Raw genomic sequence first — 18,250 nt, 5'->3', positions numbered from 1 at the left:
AGTACCCCTGCACGTCAGTAGGTTGCGTTGTGGTGCTCCGCGTCCGTCGCTGGCGTCGTAAGCGCCGAGATGACGTCACGGAGACTACTTAGGCGCCACCCATGCGCACTGACGTCAGTTCTTTCTTTTTCCGCGCCAGCAAACGCAGATCCGGATTGAGCACACACCTTAGTCACTTTTTGACTACTCTTTTGAGACTTTTGTCTCCCCTTTTTTCTCCTGGTGCACGTAGGGATGCCTGGATTTAAGTCTTGTGGGGCCTGCCGTCGGTGGCGGGCCCCCACGATGTTTGCCTCTACTGCCTGGAGACCGACCACGACTCCCGGTCCTGCCGGGACTGTCGGGCCATGGCCCGAGGGCCTTGAGGGAGCTGCGCCGGAAACTGCTGGAGGCCCGGGCATTCGTCCCAACGCCGCTCCAGGTCCCGGGACCATTCCCATGACCGCTTGCGGGGCCGCAGCCGTCGCCCCTCGGGCTCCAAGTCTTCGCCCTCGGATTCCGGTAAGCGATGACATAAAAAGAAGTCGAAGAAGCGTGTTCGCTCTCCGACGTCCCCCGTCTGTCCTCGGATGCGGACGAGGGGCACAGGGGCTCCTTCGAAGCCTGGGAGTCCTGCGGCCTACCCGCCTTACCCGGGTCCGTCGGCGACTCCCAAACAGGTGCAAGAATTTCTTGCCACCATGGACTGCCTTTTTAGGCCTCGGGCTCCCGCCGGCGTGCCTTCGAGTCCCGTGTCCAGATCCTGTTTGGCCGTCGGCACCGCCGGCGGATCCAGCTTCGGCGTCACAGGATCTTAGGCCGTTGGCTCCGGCCCCACGAGGTCCGGTGCTGCCGGCTCCGGCCTAGTGCCGCCCTCGTCTCCGCCTCCGGCGCCGCAGTGGGTGCCGTTCGTTCCGCCCTTGCCCCGGTTCCAGGAACATTTAGTTCCTGCCTGGGATCCGCATTGGAAGACGGCACCGGCCGGCGCCGTTTGTCCCTTCTCCGGCTCTACCGCTGTGGCCGGTTCCTCCTGCAACGAAGGTGGAGGATGACTGGGAGGGGTCTGAGGACCCTTTTGCCCATCAGTGTGACTCCGAGCAGGACTGGGTGGACGAGCTGGAGGACGCCGGCGACCTTGATGTCCCTTCTGACCCAGGGTTTGCCTCTCCCCCGCCTACAATGGAGGATGGCGCTTCCTACACGATGGTGCTCCGTCGGGCTGCTGAGGTCCCCAATCTCTATCTTCCTACGGTGGCCCTCAAAACTAACCTCCTCACTGAGGTGCTCCAGATGGCGTCTACTTCGTCGGAGCCACTGCTTCCCTTCAGCGACGCCCTCACCGACGTCCTGTTGGGCACTTGGTCGCGGCCGGCCACGTGGGCCCCTGTGGCTAAGAATGTCACTAGACGTCACCGCCCGGCGCCTGGTGACCCCACGTTTCTGACCACTGATCCTAATCCTGAGAGTCTGGTCATCCAAGCCTCGACGTCGCAGAGTGCCTTCCCCACGGCTCCGTCGGATAAGGACTCTAAGAAGCTGGAACAGTTTGGTAAGCGGTTGTTATCGTCAGCCAGCTTGGGGCTGTGGTCCGTGAACACCGCCTGCTTGTTGGGCCGCTATTCCCACGCGGTGTGGGATACGGTTGCTCAGGTGTTACCTCAGTTTCCTGAGGAGGTCCATGCTGTGCTTTCCCATGCGGTTGCTGAGGGTAAGGATGCGGCTAAGTTCGCCATTCGGTGTGGTTTGGACACCGCTGACACTTTGGGCAGGGCAATTTCTACGACTGTGGCGCTGCGTCGCCACGCCTGGTTGCGATCTACTGGGTTCTCGCCCGACATCCAGAGCTCGCTCATGGACATGCCCTATGAGGGCACTCGGCTGCTTGGCGATAAGGCAGACAGTGCACTGTAGCGTTTTAAGGACTCGCGGGCCACGGGCAAGCCCTTGGGTCTTTCCACGAAGAGCCCAGCCCCTCCTGGTTTTCGTTCCTTTCGTGGCCAAGGCAGGGGTGCCCAGGCACGTTCCTTCAGCAAGCCTGTGCAGAACCAGCCTCAGCGCGGCCACAGACGTGGCTCTGGGAATAAGCGTGGGGGGCAGTCCACCTCTGCCCCCGCTGCTTCTACCTCCAAACCTTCCTAATCCGAGCTTTGTGGAGCACCCCACGCCAATGGGTGGCAGGATTCGCCATCACCTCCCCCACTGACACGCTGTCACATCGGACAAGTTGTTTTCCAGATCATCCGCAAGGGTTACTCCCTTCCCTTTCGGTCCACCCCTCCAGCCATGCCACCTCGGTACCACCGCATGTTGGGGGAACACTTGGCGGCTCTCCAGCAGGAAGTTGCGGCCCTCTTGGCCAAGGGGGCCATCGAGTGCCTTCCTGGGTCAGAAGTAGGGAGTGGTTGTTATTCCCACTACTTTCTGGTCCCCAAGAAGGACAAAGGGGGTCTGCGTCTCATCTTGGACCTCCGGAATGTCAACCGCAAGTGATGGCGGTGGTCGCAGCTCATCTGCGCAGGTCAGGGGTGTCAGTCTTCCCTTACATCGACGACTGGTTGTTGAAGGCGGGCTCGCCCCAGGCAGTCGTCAACCAACTTCAGACTACGGCCGACCTCCTGCATTTGCTGGGATTCTTCCTCAACGTGCCGAAGTCGCACCTGAGTCCCTCTCAGAAGCTCCCCTTCATCGGAGTGTTTCTGGATTCGACGCTGTTTCGGGTTTACCTCCCGAGCATCTAGTCCGGGATATTCAGGCTATGATTCAGATCTTTCAGCCTCTCTCCCGGGTTTCAGTCAGGATGACCCTCTGGCTCCTGGGCCTGATGGCCTCCTGCATCCGGCTAGTGCAACATGCCAGATGGCATATGCGGGTTCTGCAGTGGGACCTGAAGTTCCAGTGGGTGCAGCATCAGGGAGACCTGTCCGATCATGTCCAGATCTCGGAGGGCAGTGCACGACAATTCCAGTGGTGGCTCACGGATCGCGATTGGGTCAGTGGCAGATCCCTCTCCTTTCCCCAACCGGAGCACACAGTGGTGACGGATGCGTCCCTCCTGGAATGGGGAGGCCACTTGCGAGAGGTGGATATCAGAGGACTCTGGTCTCCGGCGGAGACCCGGCTCCATATCACCCTTTTGGAGCTTCGGGCGATCCGACTTGCACTGAAAGCATCTGTCCGGGGAAGTGTGGGGCAGGTGTTCACGGACAACACCACCGCCATGTGGTATTGCAACAAACAGGGCGGGGTGGGGTCCTGGACCCTATGTCAGGAGGCTCTGCGCCTCTGGACATGGCTGGAACATCAAGGCATTACCTTGGTGGTTCAACACCTGGCAAGTTCTCTGAACGCCAGGCCGGACGAACTCAGCCGCCGGTGCTTGATGGATCACGAATGGCGTCTGAACTCGGACGTGGTGCAAGGTCTCTTTAAGCAGTGGGGAGAGCCTTGGTTAGATCTATTCGCGACCGAAGAGAACGCGCAATGTCATCAGTTCTGCGCGTTGGAATTTCCAAGGCGGCACTTGCTAGGCAACACTTTTCGTTGCAAGTGGAGTTGCGGTCTGTTGTACGCCTTTCCGCCTATACCACTTCTGCCCAGAGTGCTGAAGAAGATTCTGCTCGACCGGGCCCAAGTCATCCTTGTGGCTCCGGATTGAGCACGAAGATACTGGTATCCTGAGCTACTCGGCATGGCGATCGATCCCCCGATCCGACTGCCCCTTCAGGAGGATCTTCTGTTGCAGCAGCAGGGGACGGTCCTCCACCCGAACCTGTCCAGCCTCCACCTCCATGCGTGGAGATTGAGCGGTGACAGTTGACAGCTTTTGATCTTCCTCCCGAAGTCTGTGATGTCATTCTGGCAGCCAGACGTCCCTCCACTAAAACGGTATACGCCTGCAGATGGAACAAGTTTGTGGCATGGTGCACAGTGAAGTCTGTGGATCCCCTTTCTGCCCCTCTTTCCGAAGTCCTTCTGTTCCTTCTTTCTTTGGCCCATCAGGGCTCTGCTCTGGGCACTATCAAAGGTTATCTTTCGGCCATCTCCGCCTTTCTAAGGCTTCCAGATCAGCCTTCTCTTTTTAAGTCCCCGGTTGTTAACCGTTTCCTGAAAGACGTTACCCACATGTTTCCTCCCGTGCCTTTCGTAATGCCTCAGTGGGACTTGAATCTGGTCTTGACCTTTCTGATGTGCGCTCCTTTTGAGCCCCTTCATCGCTGTCCTTCACGTCTTCTCACTCTAAAGACTGCTTTCCTGGTAGCTATCACCTCTGCCAGGAGAGTGAGTGAGCTGCAGGCTCTTTCTTCTAAACCTCCTTTCCTTTCTGTTCATCCGGACAAGGTGGTTTTAAGGACCCGTCCTTCTTGCTTGCCAAAGGTTGTCACACCCTTCCACATCGGGCAGACCATCACTTTGCCCACCTTCTTTCCGCCTCCGCATCCTTCAAAGGAGGAAGAGAGGCTCCACCGTCTGGACCCAAAACATGCGCTCTCGTTCTACCTGCAGCGCACACAACAGTTCCAGGGAGATGACCAGCTCTTTGTTGGCTACGTATGCGCCAAAAAAGGTCGGGCAGTGCACAAATGGACCATCTCTCGGTGGGTCGTTCTCTGCATCAAGGCCTGTTACTCGTTGGCTAAGAAGGAGCCTCCTGTGGGGCTGCGTGCCCATTCGACCAGGGCCATGGCAGCCACTACTGCCTTGGGACGCGGCGTTCCCTTACAGGATATTTGTCAGGCAGCTACGTGGGCCTCGCTGCACACGTTTACCAAGCATTACTGCCTTGACAGTCAGGTCCAGAGAGACTGCTTCTTTGGCCGTTCTGCTCTCTGTGACTTTCTGGTGTAATCTATTAACAGACCCACCACCGGGGTTGGTATTGCTGGGGTATCTATTCTAAGGTAAGGAATCTATCACTAACGTGTCTCTCACAGATGCACAGGTTACTTCTTGTGTAACAATATATCTGTAAGAGACATTAGTTAGTGATAGACTCCTTGCCGCCCCACCCATCCTCCCCGTTCTGCAAACTGATTTCTAGGGTTAAGGTCATCCCTTTCAGGGCTCTAGTTTTCTTGGCACCAGTGTCAGTTTCTTGCATGGCTCTGCGTTCCTGGCGTGGAAAGTCATGTACAGAACTGACGTCAGCGCGCATGGGTGGCGCCTAAGTAGTCTCCGTGACGTCATCTCGGCGCTAATGACGCCAGCGACGGACTAGGATCCGCACGACGCCACCTACTGATGCGCAGGGGTCCTGCTAGCAAAACTTTCCGTATCCAGTCTGACACCTGGGGATATTATAAGGTAAGGAATCTATCCCTAACTAATGTCTCTTACAGATATATCGTTACACAAGTAGTAACTTGTGTGTTAAGGAATCTGCAGCTAGAATTGTCTCTACTAGATACACCGTTACCGTAGGTAAGTAACTTGTACTTCCTGCCAATAGTATATCCTTGAAATTTCTCAATACAACCTACTTCTTAGGGAGGGACACTTACGCCTTTTGGGGCATGGCCCAATTAGTCATCCCCCATTTACCCTACCCTAAAGATAATTTTCCAGAGCTTGTCATGGATGGCCAGGACGCTTCCACAAGCATTAAGGTGGGCCGGGATCCTGTGGATTTGTTGAGTGGGGCATGGGTTCTTCTTTCTCATTATGTCGCCATGCCTGGTTATGATCAGGTTTCTCACCAATATGCTGGCAGCATAAATGGATTTTCCCTTTCAAGGCACAAAGCTTTTTGAGGACAAGGATGATTCAGCCCAGAAATGTTTTAAAACCATCACGGCTACTGGTCGTTCCTTTGGCCTCCAGTCCCACTGACCGACTAATGGCAGTTTGGAGTTTGGAGTCGAGCAGACAGTTGTCTCCTCTCCTATTTTTTCTCCCCCACACTACTAGGGAAGCTACTTTAGTTTGGTCTTGCGGGAGCATCAATTGCCAGTGGGAAGACAGTGTCCTTCTTTCTATAGAGCAGGAATGCTATAACTTCGAACCAATGGATGCTCCAAATTGTAGAAAGGAGGCCATATCCTATCCTTCCAGGCCTCTACACATATCTATCCCCAGACATCCATCCCAGTGTAAGAACATCTCCCTATCCTGCATCAAGAGGCAGCAGTTTTGCTACAGAAAGGAGCAATGGAGTTGATGCTAGAGCAGGAAATTATGAAGTGATGCTATTCCTGGTACTTCCTGGGTCCCAAGAAGGAGGCAGGTTTTCAGCCTCAGGCTCTTGAACCTCTTTCTTGGCAAGGAGAAGTTAAAAACCTGGCTGATCTTCTTTTCGCGCTGGAGGCTGGATGATGTCACTCTACTTACACTATGTTTATTTCCACACCTCAGTCCAGCAGTTGCGCAGTAGTTTCCTGCATTTCGTGGTATGGTCCACTTACTTCCATTTTGTGTACTTCCCATTTTGTCGGTCAGTGGCACCACAAGTCTTCACAAAGCTGATGACAGTGGTGGCGGCCTAACGTAGGTAGTCGAGAATACCAGTATTCCTGTCGTTGGACGAATGACTGCTCAAAGCCAAATCATAGCAGATGGTGTTGCATCACTTGCAAGCATCAGCATTACTGATGTTCGACCAGGGATTCATTATCAGTGTGCCAAAATCCCACTTGGCACATACACACACCACCTCTTGTCCATAAGGGCAGTTCTTCACACAACCGCACTATGAGCCTTTCCACAGGTTCAGGGACATTCAGGTTATAATGTTGATGCTGAGGGAGGGAGTTTGAATCCCAATCCTGATGGTCTTAGTCTACTGACTTCCTCTATCCTCCTAATCCTGCTTGCACATGAGGGCAGTGGTGCCTTTGGAGTAGGATACCGAGGTGGTCTCCTGGAACGCTGCAGCGGATCTTGTCTGGAAGTCAGTAGAGTAGGGCCAGATTCTACGCATCAGCTTGTCTAGAGTCGCTGAGGCTATGGACTTGGGTAACCGTCATGGGATCTGGTTAATTGCCAGTCATCTAGCCGGGTCCCTGAATGTCCGGGCCAACAGTCTGAGCCAGTATCATCTTGTCAATCACAAGTGGCTTTTCCCCTTGACATGGTGTGAAATAACTTTTCCATATAGGAGCAACTTAGCAGGGTTTTTTTGCCATGCTAGACAATGTTCAATGTCCTCAATTCTGTCTCCTCCAGTATCCTTTAAGGAAAGAGATGTGTTTCTTAACTTGATATTTTCCCACATACTTTCTCACTGGCCCGGCCGGATAAGCCATGAAGAGCGTGGTGGGCAGACCTTTTAAACCTCTCCTCCTTCTCTCCACCTCTCAGGGTGCTCCTCCATGGACCCGTCATGCCAACCTCCTAAGCCTCTCCACATTCATGCCTTGAAAGTCAGGAGGCATTTGAAAACCTTTCAGCTACCATTGAAGGTGGTGGGTGTTATCTTTCTGCACATTGCCCCAATCTGCTCTGGAATGTGGAGGTATGTCACCTGATGTGCAAAGAACAATTTTGATCCCTTACAGACCCGTCTTTTGGAAATCCTTTATTTCGCACTCTCACTGGATCTTTAGGGTTGTACAGTGGGCACTGTTTAAGAATACCTGGCATCCTTGTCTGCATTCCTCTGCCTTCCAAATCAACCTACCCTTTTCAAATCCCCTATTACATGAAGTGTAGTACAAATTTGTTCACACCGACCTCTTTCGTCATGCTTTAATCTTTCTAAGGGAAACTGCCTACCTCATTCCTCCAGTGTTACGTCACTGTTACCTCCCACCCACCATCTGAAGGATGGTCATAGGCTGCCATGAGGCCTCCTTAATAAGGTTCCAAATTAGAGCATCAAACTGCACCAGCTACATCAATGTCTTATCTGTTAATTGCCTGAAAGGCAAATGGAAAAATGGATGGAAATTGATACGTGGATGGTGGGGTGTGTGCTTTATGGCTCCAGTGAAGTCACAATGGGGTTGCTTCCTGTGCCCTCACTGGTAGGGAAGAGCTATTAAAAGTTTTCAGATTCAGCCAGGTTTGAGATGTTCAAGAATTGAGGAATCTGTAAAAAGAGAATCCACCAGAGAGATCGTTACCAAAAGTATTTACCTTTTTCTTTGCAGTTACAAACCATGTGATTTTCCGAATTGGAGGTCTGGTGACCGCAAAAGAGACTTGTGCATCTGGGTCAAAGTGTTCTCTGAATTATTTAGTTATTGTGGATGTATAACCATTGATTTGAAATGTCCTGACTACACCTTCAAGTCCCCGTAGTCCCATTTCAAAAGGAATGTTTATTTGGTAACACAGAAACTGATCCTTTTCTCCTGATGCACAGCGTACCCCTGCTGTAGGATAACTGGAGTCACTCACACATTCTTCTCTAATGTTGGGACCAAATTGCACTTTTCTCCAATTTCAGTTCATCTGTATTTACTTACAGTAGTTCTTTTCAGACATGGTGACTCCTCTCGTAATCATATGGATTAAACATAGCAGATCCTTTGTAAATACCCAGTTATCCAAGGGTAAAGCAATATCTCGAATATGTCTGCAATATTAACAACATTTTGTAATAAATAGTAGGAATATCCCTCAGTTCTACGATTAATGCTTTGTTGAACGATGCCCCGTTACGGCACTTTCTCAATGACAGATTACCCACGTTCCAACAGTAGAGGTTTTCTAATTAAGCAGACCCTTTCTATAGAGTATTTAGAGAGTTATTTTAGTGTTTAATGTACTTATTAGAGATACTGTATTTGCTACTGCTGTTAGTTTTTTTATTTTACGCACAGTTTATATTTGCCAAAGTATTCGTGAATTTGCTTTTGATGCAGACATAAACTATTGCTGTCAGAGATCGTATTTTGATTTTGTCAGTTATTTAACTTGTTTCGGCTTCTTTATTAAACAAATCCAAACATTTTGTACTTGATGTATATTTAGGAGATATTCCTGCTATTCCTTACAAAATGGAGTGTTGATATTGATGATAAATTGTTTCACTGTTGTATCTTAATTCCAGTGGTTGACATGTTCAATACATCTGCTATGTTTATTCGATGTGAATATGAGAGAATGAGTCACCATGTCTGAAAAAAATAGGTCTAATTACAACTGATTTGCATGTTTAATGTCTTTTCATTTACTTTCCTATAGGGTGGATTATGTTTATTTGGTACATGGGTCCTTTTATTAAAGGCAGCTTCTCGAAATGCACATGTGCATTGTTACAAATTTGCATTGACACAATTGGATCTTTAAGGAGAGCTAATTATATTAAATAATTACAGAAGAAATACAATTTGAGAAGAGTGCATTTTGCTCATAATGTTAAAGACAAATGTGGAAGCAACTCTGGCTGTCCTATAGCCGATACACTGTGTGGCAGGAGGCATGGATCTGATCATATTCTGTGGTTCGGGACTTAAACAGTCTCAGGCTGAGGGGACTATTTCCAGCCAGAATGTGAAGTACTGGGTTTTTCAGAACCAACCCAGCGGTGCCAGGGGACACACCCGAAGACTTCGAGTTCTTCCTGTTTCGGACCACAGAAACACAGAGTCTTCTAGGTGAAGTCAAAGATCGTATTTATTGGCTGCAGACCAATCACAGGTATCCGAGAAAGTCAACACGATGTATGTTCTCAGGAGACTGCTCCAAACCAAAAACCAGTCTTTTCTTATATACAGAATATTACGCTCTGGGCAACACCGCCCCTATTTTACAAGTGGTCGTTCACATACTTTCGTTTCAAAGAAAGAGCACAGTCATGATGATAATCCCACATTTCAGCTCGGTCAGCACATAATTATTTACCCAGCGAGGCTCAGAACCCTCATCAGATTTCAGCAGACCCCAATAAAACGGACACCTCTTCCTCGTAAAACAAGCCATAAAGTAGGAAACAGAGTCAGGTGTGAAAGGGATTAGTCAGAAGTCGCGTGGGATACACGACTTTATGATGTGTTGGGCCCTGATGCTAATCCCATAAGGCCGCAGTAAAAGGAACCGGCCGGGCAGGACTGACCTCGGGCAGCGGAGTCAGTTTGCATAGGTCACAAAGAAGTCAAAGAAAGATTGCGTGTCCTTTAGGCCTAGGCATGGCCTCAATGCGCAGCCTATGTGAGGGCAACCACAAAATGGTTACCCTTTTAAAATGGAACCCGAGGGTTCGACATGTAGTATCGTATACACGGCGAATTCATCGGTGAAACATGACGAAAACACTCATACATACCGCATTAGTCATTTGCGGTTCGCTGATACCAAAATCGGCAGGGTAGGACCATGCTACCAACATGGTTCCGGAATTTACAGTACCACAAATGCTAAGTATGGATTCTGTGTTAAGGATACAATAAATGCCAGGGTGTGTATTCAAAAGGTCAAGAATTTTGGATTGTCGATTTTGATTACAGTAGGGCAATTCTTTACATTTTTCCTCTGAATTATCTGCTCCCAAAGGTGGTCCTTAGAGGTCAAACAGCACAAAACCAGAAAAGCTCTCATTACATTTGACTGGCCTCCTCTATAAAACTATCTGAAACGCCAGCAGTTATTTTTAAACCACATTTCAGACCGCCATGCAGGGTTACAGCCTGGGGAAATTCACATGGTAGGGAATCTGCAGTTAATCCAGAAAGCTCATTACTGGTAACACATTCTTCGCAGTATACTCCTGTTTACTTCCCTTTGGTTTTTACTTTTCTCTTCCTTATTCATTCATATAATCCAGATAAAACCTATTGAATTAAAAAAAAAAAGAGTTCCCTTACTTTTAAAAGGTTCTCTGATATCCCAGGTACAGTTGGAAATGTTTGTCGCTTGTGTAATCAATTAATGTCTCCATGATAGAGAATCCTGGTTGCTGTTAACCTTTCTTTATTTCCCTCTTTGGCCTTCTATTGGATCCCATGGATATAGAAGTCACCTATACATACCATTTGTTTATCCGAAAAGTCAGCAGGTGTTTGGGTCAGCTAAATCCAACTGTTTCCTATTTGAGAGCAGGTTCCTGGTAGTATCGAAGAGAACCTCTCTGGTGTTGTCATGAACCAAACCTACGGTTTGTAAATTTTTGGGCGCATGTACCTATGAAGTTCTATGCATCCAGAGAACTGTTTGTATAAACCCTCCTGCAGATGGATGGCGCCAAGTTCCAGCAGTGTTTTCTTCAGACGCTGTTCTTGTACATTCCACATTCAAAGGCTGCATAGATTAATAAACAGAAGCAAGTTCCAGTCAGCCATATGGACAGCTCCACAAGCAGTTTCGGTGCAATTGTCTTTGGATTCTTTGCACTGTAACAATGTTAGTCTGCTCCCAGAAGTTGTCAATGAGGATAGGAACATCGGGGATCGCAAATTACCATCAGGGTGACTGCGTTGTTATTGTGCCTTCTCCTATTGCTAAACCTATCCTACTCCACATGTAACCAACGGTTGAGTTTCCTTTGCACTTTTTGAAGTGGAGATGAACATGTAGTGGACAAACTGAACGAGAACAGGATATTTTACACATTCTGAACATTTAATAGCCACTTGCTGGAAATTCATTCAGGGTCCCTTCTTTATGGAATTTCAAGATCATCCCTGTCTATAGGATGCCCAGAAACACCGAGATTCATGAAACTTATTCCTCTGACAATCCTGCTCAGGATCCGCCCTGGATTTTGAAGCACTTTAACTACCTAAGCTTATTCTGATCCAATTACATATTGGAAATAAACAATCAAATCTTTCCTCTTCTGCTGACACCATACACCCTAATTAAACTTTTTAGAAGTCTCCCTTACCTGAGCTGATCCATCTTGGCACACCACCTGGAATACATGCCTCCACCCCTGTCTTCATCCCCTTTCTCTCCTTCTCCTGATCTGTGTCTGTCTCTTTGATTTGTCTTTTAACTTGCTGCCATGTTAACTACTGTTCTCATTTTGTTCATAGTTTTTTTTACCTTACAGCCTTACAGTGTTGATTCCAAACCCCTCCTCTTCATCCCATCCCGTTTCCCCGCTCAATGTATTTTTCCAGATGTGTTCTTTCATCTACCCTTTGGCCTTGTCTGCATGAAATAAAACTCATAAATAGATTAGATTCAGATTCGTTTTTGTTTTTATCACATTTTGTCAGAGTCTTGCTGTTTTAACTGCTGCCATTTCATTCTCTTTTCCTGCTCTCTGAGATGTGGTGCACAGTGTGCTTCCCATTCGATTACCTATCAATTACAACTCTGTAAATGTGGTCACCTTATCTGATGTTCTGCCACCTTTGTTTTTTTCTGTGTTTTGCAGGGCATTGCTGGCACTGATGTCGCCAAAGAGGCCTCCGACATCATCCTGACAGATGATAACTTCACCAGCATTGTTAAGGCAGTGATGTGGGGCCGTAATGTGTACGACAGCATTTCCAAATTTCTGCAGTTCCAGCTGACCGTCAATGTGGTGGCAGTTATTGTGGCCTTCACAGGAGCCTGCATCACTCAGGTTGACACACAGCTTCTCATTTTCTGCGTCTTATCCCAGCCTCCTTTAACATTTGAGAAAAGCTTATTTCCGAGGTCTTTGTCCATCTTATTTTTCTTTTTAGAACCATTGACTCTCTAATCATAAATAACTAGAAACTTACCTCCTCCTTACCTAGATCTTGCAAACGAGCATTGGCCTTTTTTTCTCTTGATTCAGATTCTGCTCATTTGTCCACACGAATAGAAGCCTTGGCCTCCTGACCTCTATTTTACGTCTCCCACTTGCCCATTATTGGTTGTCCATTCCTCCTCCCAAACCTGAAGCAGTTCTTGCTTACTTATTCCCTGCTTCAAATGTAGCACCCACTCCTTGCCTAACCTCACTTCCTCTATGCTAGCATGATCCTGTTGCTAGTCCTTGATCACATCTGTTCCTTATTTTTTGTTTCAGTGAGATGAAATATTGTGGTGATTATAAAAAATTACGTAATGTCTTAGTGTTTTCATAAGCACTCCCCCACCTGCTCAGGTGATACATACTTCACATAGTATCCACCTACCCTCCATCCCCACTGTTATTTCTGTTGAATTAGATTTTTAGGAGTGGAATACTATCTGAAAACCCATGGGGTTTTCATGTTATGGTAACATACCTAATACAGACTTTTAACCGAAGATTCCTCACCTTTTGAAAATTACCCAGATGTTAGACTGGATCCGGAAACTTTTTTCAGCAGTACCTTTGTGTGACAGTAGGTGTTGCCATGTGCCTCTGCAATGATGCGGTTCCACTCAGAAAATGACATGCAGGGCCCATATAGGTGCCACTCCCATCAGTTCCTTTCTTTCCACGCCACCAGGCATGGATCCTGGACTACATCCGGCCCATTTGATACAATTTACCTAAAAAAAAAATTCTGTGCATGGGAAACTTGTATCTCCCAAAACAACAGGTTTTAATTCCTATAGGACTATCACAAGCAAATGTCTGTGACAGGTTTGCCTGTGGTGCCTGGGGGGTTCGAGCCATGACTAGGGCCTGCAGCGACTGTATGTTGATGAACCCTCAGCGAGGCGAAAGTCTTTGTTGACAAGCACAGGAAGAGACTGTGGCGGGACCTGTCCAATTTGAAAGGTTGGTCCCAGTCCCATTCCCGGTCCTGAAGTTGCAGGAATTGTTCCCAAGGTCAGTTGTCGTTGGCGACCCACATCTTTGTGAAAATCGAAGAAAAAACTAAAAATCCAAGTGGGACTAGGCCTCATCCGCCAGCACATTCTTCTGAAAAGGCGTCCTTATGGCCCTCGATCTCACACCCAAAGTCAGTCAGCCTTGTAGTCCACTCCGCAACTTGTCCCAGCGCAGCCCAAGTTTTCGGAGCCATCTGCGACACCAAAGCTGGTCGAACAGTTATGTAAGATCATGCTCAGACTCTTTGAATCCTTACTGACTCCCTGTGGTACACCTTTAGGTCTCATCCGAGGAATCGAAAGGCCCTCCATCTGGGATACAGCTGAAGGGTTCAATCCACCACTTGGACTTCCCTGGCTTCTGCACAGACTTTGGCTGCTTCACTCTACATGTCTGTTCCCAGGGCCTCAGTGCCGGAGGACGAGGTGCTCATTGTGCGCTCTCCTTCTCCGAGTTAGTGCTGCTACGACCCCAACAGAGACTGTGTTCAATTTCCGTTGAGGTGCTGCTACCCCGGCTTGACTTAGCACCTCCACAAGGAAGAACAAATCTTTTGCATTCCTTTTTTGGTATTGATTTGGACGATGATTATGATGCGGGTGACCAAACCATAAGTAAAATTAGTATGATGACCTCCAAGATGCTAGTGGTCTTGACACTTCCCCAGAATAGGGACTCTTCTCTCCCCTAGCCCATGCCACTGAGGAGAGTGCATCTTACGCAATGGTCATGCGTAGGGCAGCCAAAGTTCTTGACCTCCTTCTTCCCACCTTAGAAGTAAAAACCAGCATATTGACGAAAGTGCTCTACCCTTTGGCAAACATCTACAGAGCCCTTCCTGCCCTTCAATGCAGTACTTAAAAATACCCTCTTAGCGCCTGGGACAAACTTTGCTTAGACCCCTGCAAGCCACCCTCCCTCCTGTTAATTGCCAAATTGTGAAGGTCTATTATCCTTTCTCGGGCCACCCTGCATCTTCTCATTAAACCTCACCTTAAAGCTTGGCGATAAAGGCATTTACAAGATGGATGAACCCCAATTCCTTTCCGATTACTCCCCCTGATGGGGAGTCCAAACGTGAAAATGTTTGGGAAGAGGGTGTTTTCTTCCACCGGGTTGGTTCTCAAATCAGTGAATGCCAATTGCCCGCTGGGGCGATTTCCCACTCTCTTTAGGATTCAGTGGCTCAAGTCCTCCCAGTTGTCACAGAAGACCTCTGACATGGACTTGCCCAAGCCATACAGGCAGTTCACAATTCTGTGTGGCTTGGACACTTCCAATTCCATTGAGTGAGCCATTGGCACCAGCATCCTCATTCACCGCCACGTTTTTTCAAGCGATGTCCAAACTTTCCTTATGGGCATGCTCTTTGATGGGACTCACATGTTTGGGGAAAAGGAAGATTTGGCCATGGAGCGGTACAAGGAGAGCAGGCCCAAAGCACGCTCTCTAGACTTATCTGACCCGACTCGCCGGCCACATCAGCCCTACTGTTCCTTTCACGACTTTGACGGAGGTATGTCATACTGTCTGACCAATTCAATCTCTGCATGGTGCCCAGCAGTTTCTCAACTGAGGCCGCTGCACCCACCGCCCCCAGGTTTAGGTCAGTGTGCCTCTCAGTCCATTGTACCCAGACCCCTCTACAGCCCCATCTACTAAACTCCTTTATCGTGCCCTTATTGGAGTACAGCCACCCGGTTGGAGGCAGGATCTGACGATTCTCCAGTATTTGGGGTGTCTTTCATAGATTCACATGCCTGAATCATTCCCCGTCGTCGGAGTGGGAGTCCCACGGTACATAAAAAAGCAATAATTATGCATATACCAAACAAAAAACCCTGGTAACCTGAACCAGGAAGTAAAGTAGCCTAAGCTACAAGGGAAAAAACTTCCACAGCTATGACTATCACTGTCATTATATACAGTCCAAACTGCAGCCAATCAGGCGACAGCACCCACCAGAATGTTCTCCTCAGAGGCTCAGGCTGTCAGATTTTCTACCGCACGTCGTGTGAAGGGAGTCTCCCTGAGCTCTGCTCAGTTCTTCAAGTTTCTGCTGTTTCTACAACTTCTAGGATGTCAACTACAAAGAGATCACTCTTCAGATCTTGTGAGTCCTGCGGAAAGCTTAGGCTTTTTTCTGAAGACCCTCACAAAAAATGCATCTATTGCCTCTATCCTGATCATGAGGTGAAGGAGTGCAAGATTTGCCGCACCTTCTCTCAGAAGACCTTAAGGGATAGGGAAGGACGCCTTCTTCTGTGGCTACAGAAGCTTAAGGATAAAGATGCTCCTTTATCAGAGATAGAAACTGCCTCTGGATTCTCTATCTCGTCCAGAAAAAGGGTGGCTGAGGAAGAATCTTCTTCTACTGGGGCAAAGGTGTTGAGGAGAGCCCAGTCTGTTAAGGGCTTGGGGCAGTCTTCGTCTTCATCTAAGAAGACATCTCCACCTTCAGGATCCAAGCCCTCTACGCCCCCTAGGAAAGCAGGAAAAACCCAGCCAGCTAAGAGTTTTCCTGACAAGAAATCACCTCAGGTGAGATTGCCGTCGTCGACGGCAGTGGCGTCGACAGTTCTTATCGTCGACGCGATTTCAACGTCGACGATTACATTCTCTTCGCTGAGACCTACAATGATAATGTCATCAGCTTCATCGCCGTCGACGCTGGTTTCGGTGAGTGTAAAACCCATCTCGTCGACGAGGGAAGTGTCATCTCTCGTCTCTGTTCCGTCGACGGTAAAAATCAAGAAGCTGGCTCCGCCGACTACTTCGTCGACGTCTACTCAGTCGACGAAGATTGTGGCACCGTCGACAGTTGCTTCGTCGACGAAGAAAACCCCGTCGGCGAAGACGACCTAGTTGACGAAAACGACCTCGTCGACGAAGCTTGCCCCGTCGACGGCACCCTCGTCAACGAAGATTGCCTCGTTGTCGGCATCGTCGTCGGCGAAGATTGTCCCATCGTCGACGGATGCCATCTCGTCGACGAAAACAGCCTCGTCATCGAAAATGGCTTTAACGTCAGGATTGGTTCCGTCGACACGAGTGTTACCACCTTCTCTATCTACCTGCATGGATATGCAGGTATGGACTGCGACTCCTTCGTCTGCCGTGTCTGATCAAAAGTCACCAGCATCTACGCTTCTTCAGCGTAGAGGATCGTCTTTAGAGGCTATATCGCCTCTAAAATTACCGGCGCAACTTTTACAATCGGAGGATAACGACTCCGAAGAAGATGAGAGATTTCGGACTGCAAGGAGTCCATCGGAGCGTCTCATCAAATATCAAGATGAGGATGATGAGGATGATGAGGATGAACAGTACGAACATCCTAATATGGAACCACAGCCAACACCACCTGCACCAGTGCCGTCTGGTCAAATGCCATTGGAACTACTTGATAATCTGCAGTATATGTTGCAAGATTACTATAGACGTTTTCCTCCTTCGGAAACGGCAGAATCTCTTCCGACTACACCCAGACCACGAGTACAGTTGTCGTCGCTCCAGTCACCAAGACCACCTTCTCCGTTGCCATCTCGGCAATTGCAGGTTTCAGACGATGAAAGGGAGGAAGGAGAGGTAGATGATCAATCTATCATGTCAGAGTGGGATAATTACCAAGTACAAACTCCTTCTCCAAGTGCTCCAGCTCCGGTGGACTCTCCCCCGGTGGACATTGGGAATTTCCATTCACTTATGGAAAGAGCGACCAAGAGAGTCCTGATTCCCATGGAGACAAAGGAAGATGACTGCTTCCTGTATGACTTCAAGGACCAACCAAGGAAGCAGGTTCGGGCAATCCCAATCATTGACTTTATTTGGAAGGAGGGATTGAGACTGATGGCTACCCCTAATTCTCTTCCAGCAGTGTTACCAAGGCTGGACAAGAAATATAGAGCCCCAAGTAATTCACCAGCATGCCTGATTGGTCAACATAAGGCAGACTCGGTTATAGCACAAGCGGCTCAGAGACGGGCTAGAAATCCTTCAACGCCCATATCAGCTCCACCTGATAGAGATGGTAGAAGGTTGGACGCAATAGGAAAGAAAGTGTCTACGATGGCAGCCACCACAGTTCGGGCTGCAAACTCCCTGGCGATTTTAGGGCGATACGACCGCCAGATGTGGTCCGACATCTCTCCTTTCCTCGACATGTTACCGGAGCCTTCAGAATCCGAGGCTATAAAGATCCGGCAGGAAGGAGAGTATGCGTCTGCGGAAATCATCGACGCAGCAGTGGATGTGGCATAAACTGGTTTCAGGCAGCTGGCAGGAGCCGCAGTGCTGAGAAGGCAGGGTTGGCTGAAGTCAACATTGTTTCGCCAGGAGGTGCAGTCTAAAATTATAGACATGCCATTTGATGGTGAATCCTTGTTCGGTGCACATGTAGATGAAGCGCTACAGGCAATAAAGAAGGATACGGAGACGGCAAGGTCCCTGGGTAGTTTGCAATTCCGAAAATCTACCTTCCGGGGAGCCAGAGGACGTGGATCCTTCTCTAGCAGGGGAGGTAATAACCAACAGCGTTCCTTTCAAACCTCTCAGTATAACCAAAGATCTCAGAATTATCGCCAGCAGTATTACGGACAGCGAAATCAACAATATTCACAGTCGCGTAAGAAGCAGTCCTTTCGCGGACGA

The 18,250-nt window shown here is 48.9% G+C and overlaps 1 protein-coding gene across 4 annotated transcripts in view; it reads left to right on the top strand.

Annotated features, from left to right (window-relative positions):
• LOC146870694 (plasma membrane calcium-transporting ATPase 4-like) overlaps positions 1-18,250 on the top strand; it is a 1,872,989-nt gene that overhangs the window by 1,646,478 nt on the left and 208,261 nt on the right. For all 4 annotated transcript variants that reach the window (XM_085646147.1, XM_085646144.1, XM_085646145.1 and 1 more), the window contains one exon: positions 12,239-12,430. In XM_085646147.1, the coding sequence (XP_085502273.1) occupies positions 12,239-12,430 (192 nt within the window). The remainder of the gene's footprint in view (positions 1-12,238; positions 12,431-18,250) is intronic.

This window comes from Triturus cristatus, chromosome 1_1, assembly GCF_964204655.1.
Source record: "Triturus cristatus chromosome 1_1, aTriCri1.1, whole genome shotgun sequence".
NCBI classification, from domain to species: Eukaryota; Metazoa; Chordata; class Amphibia; order Caudata; family Salamandridae; genus Triturus; species Triturus cristatus.
Note: the sequence above shows the minus strand (reverse complement) of the source record. Positions and strands in the feature narration are given on the sequence as shown.